Source organism: Ochotona curzoniae, unplaced genomic scaffold (genome assembly GCF_017591425.1).
Source record: "Ochotona curzoniae isolate NIBS_2020 unplaced genomic scaffold, NIBS_Ocur_1.0 scaffold_3208, whole genome shotgun sequence".
Lineage (NCBI taxonomy): Eukaryota > Metazoa > Chordata > Mammalia > Lagomorpha > Ochotonidae > Ochotona > Ochotona curzoniae.
Window position 1 is genome coordinate 32,165,992 of NW_024467106.1, and position 2,768 is coordinate 32,168,759.

General features: G+C 55.1%; 1 protein-coding gene across 1 annotated transcript; it reads left to right on the forward strand.

Moving 5' to 3' along the window:
* The first annotated feature begins 234 nt into the window (after nt 1-234).
* Nucleotides 235-1,514, forward strand: CCL19 (C-C motif chemokine ligand 19). Its single transcript, XM_040963596.1, has 4 exons — nt 235-298; nt 986-1,118; nt 1,315-1,408; nt 1,506-1,514. The coding sequence occupies exons 1-4, from the start codon at nt 235-237 to the stop codon at nt 1,512-1,514; spliced, it is 300 nt and encodes a 99-aa protein (XP_040819530.1).
* The last annotated feature ends 1,254 nt before the right edge of the window (nt 1,515-2,768 follow it).

A 2,768-nucleotide genomic window follows, 5' to 3' on the forward strand; every position in this document is an offset into this window, starting at 1 on the left:
TAGGGAGAATCCATGGATGAGAAGGGGATTTCAGACAGAGAAAGTGAAAGCTCATGGCATAAATAGCAGGCAGATACAGCCTTGCACAAGCACTCACACCAACTGCTGGCTCTCTCCGGATCCCTACCCTTGCTATCGGCTTCCCCTGCTCCCTACTGCTCTGCCAGCCTGAACCTCCTCTGCCTCCCAGGCTCCTGCAAACGCACACCTGCTCCATCACACGGTTTACCCTCCATGGCCTCTGGCACAGCCCCCCAACTCCTGGCCCTCAGCCTGCTGGTTCTCTGGACTTCCCCAGGTAAGATGGAAAGGAGTAGGAGGGTAGGGGGAGCAGTGGCAGTGCCCAAGTCAGACTGGTTGGCATTTGGGTGTAAGGCAGGAACTTACGTAGGCATGCATCAGTGGACCTGTGGCTTCCCTGTGCCTTGTATGTGTACCTGGAAGTGTGGGTTACCTGCACCAAGTTCCAGTGTGGTCCCATCTCTTGGTGTACCCCAGGAGCCTGTGGCTGCTCTCCCTCTGCCTGTTCTGTAGCCTGTTGCCTCAGTTTCCTAGGTAGAAGAGAACAAAGTAATGTTTGCTGAAGGTCAGAGAGACTGGGAGACGGCCAATAGTTGCAACATCAGGCCTCTAAAACAGCTCATTATCCAGCACTGCAACCACCATTAACTTGCTCTTTGTCGGGCTATGGGGAGAGAGGTTTGGGTGATGTAGGCAGCAGGAAAGCATTGTGGACCCAGGTGGCAGTTACTGGTCAAATAGTATAGACGGTTCACAGTCTATTTTGCCACACAGTATGATGATAATGGTGTACTCTGGCTGAATATCAGGCCAACCTCCAATCCCCCCAATGCATGCACATGTGCATGGGTGTGCGCATACACGTGCACACACACACGTGTCCTTAATCCCAGTCAGTCATGCCCTCTCCACACACCCATTACCATGGCCCCTGTGTCCTAACATCCTCTCTTTTGCATCCCAGCACCAGCTCTGGGTGGTGCTAACGATGCCGAAGACTGCTGCCTGTCTGTGACCCAGCGCCCCATCCCCTCGAACATCGTGAGATCCTTCCGCTACCTCCTCATCACCGATGGTTGCCAAGTGCCTGCCGTGGTGTGAGTCCAGCCTCACCTTCCCCTACGGCCCCTGGTGAACCCCTTCACCCCATTCTCTGATCCCTCTTCTCCTTGCCAAGAGCAACCCCTTCAAGGAAGTCCCTGCAACACCTATCAGGGTGGGGTCCCCAACCGCTGCCCCTCCAGGTAGAGCCTTCCAGGAAGTTGGTTCCACGGCTCCCTTCTCTGCCTCCAGGTTCACCACCCTGAGGGGGTTCCAGCTCTGTGCACCCCCAAACAAGCCCTGGGTGAGCCGCATCATTCGGAGACTGGAGAGGATCTCCACCAAGGCAAGCCTGGCCCTCCCCAGACCTGCCTTTTGCCTCATGCCTCCTAGCCTCAGCCTTGGCTTCCAGCCCCTGACCCTGCCTCTTTCTCCTCTCCCAGGGCAAGTAGCAGAGCAGTTAGCCCCTAACAGCGCCAGAGAGAGCCCTGCGTCTGAGTGAGGGGTGTGAATCACCACAGCCCATGGCACCAAGGACCAGGAAGGAAAAGCAGGCCAGCAGCTCCCCTGCACAGGGCCCTGAGCTGGCTGGGGCCAGCCCTGGAGTGCCAATGTGAGTGTGAGCGTGAACAGAAATGTGAATATGAGCGAGAGTGAGGGCACAGCTTCTTCTCACCCAGAATGCAATGCTCCTAATAAAGCCACCACCTGGCACTGCCTCATCTGTCTGTCTGTTGTCTGTCCAGGAGGGTAGGACTAGAAAGGGGGCAGGTGGAGTGGCAAGACCCGTTTCCCACACCACAGTCTGAGCCTCTTCCAAGCCAGCCTCCACCTAACACCCTCAGGTTCTCTCCACCAGACCCCCCACTTACAGCCCTACCTCATATCCCCTCATAGCCACCTTACTCCACAATTCTGCAACACTAACCTGTGGGCAGTTCTCTGTCACTGAAGGCGGTCATGCCTCCCAGTCTGTGGCTCCCCACAGCAGGTGCTCAACACTTCCTGGTACCTCAGGGATCAGGTTGTCCCAAAGGGTTGGGGGACAGTTGTCACCTACCAGATCCTATGAACTGGGGACCGTGAGGGGGCAGAGATCTCGGCAGGGGTTGAGGGACTTTTAAGGTCTGCAAGCCATGAAAGACCCATGAAATCACTGGATCTGCCCCTGCCAAGAAACTGCAGGCATGACTTGAGACTCAATAAATCTGCAGCAGAGTGTTTTTATTTTTTGAAAGTTGGCATTTTTATGGCCTTGCAAATGATGGTACAAATATCCAAATGACCCTTAGAAGAAAAATCAAGAACAGCTGCTACGGCTGGCAAGTTTGGCTCTGCTGCCTAGGAAAATGACCCATCCATTCATGTGTCCATGCCACCTTCCATGTGGCTTCCCTGGCATCCGTTGAATCCCCCTCTACCCACCTACTCATTCTCCACCCACCCTGCCATCAAATTACCATCAAGTCAGTCAACCCTGCAGTTCCAGCCTGCTGAGCCTGCTGAGCTGTGGATTCTGGACCATGAGCCCAGCGGGCAGGAGTCAGACATATATGATGGGGTGGGGGTGAGGGTGGGAGCAATTAATCTTGAATCCTTCTCAGTTCTCAGTCAAACCAAGGGGAAGTCAGCTTGTCAGACAAGCAAGCCCAAAGCCTCCTTCCGGGCCTGCAGGCAGGTATACAGTAGAAGCCCAACAGGCGGAG

Bases quoted from the DNA above. Each gene is read 5' to 3' on its own strand.
- CCL19 (XM_040963596.1), top strand. From the start codon at position 235: ATGGCCTCTGGCACAGCCCCCCAACTCCTGGCCCTCAGCCTGCTGGTT. The intron at 299-985 runs GTAAGATGGAAA...TTTGCATCCCAG, and splicing joins GGTTCTCTGGACTTCCCCAG to CACCAGCTCTGGGTGGTGCT. The intron at 1,119-1,314 runs GTGAGTCCAGCC...CTCTGCCTCCAG, and splicing joins TGCCAAGTGCCTGCCGTGGT to GTTCACCACCCTGAGGGGGT.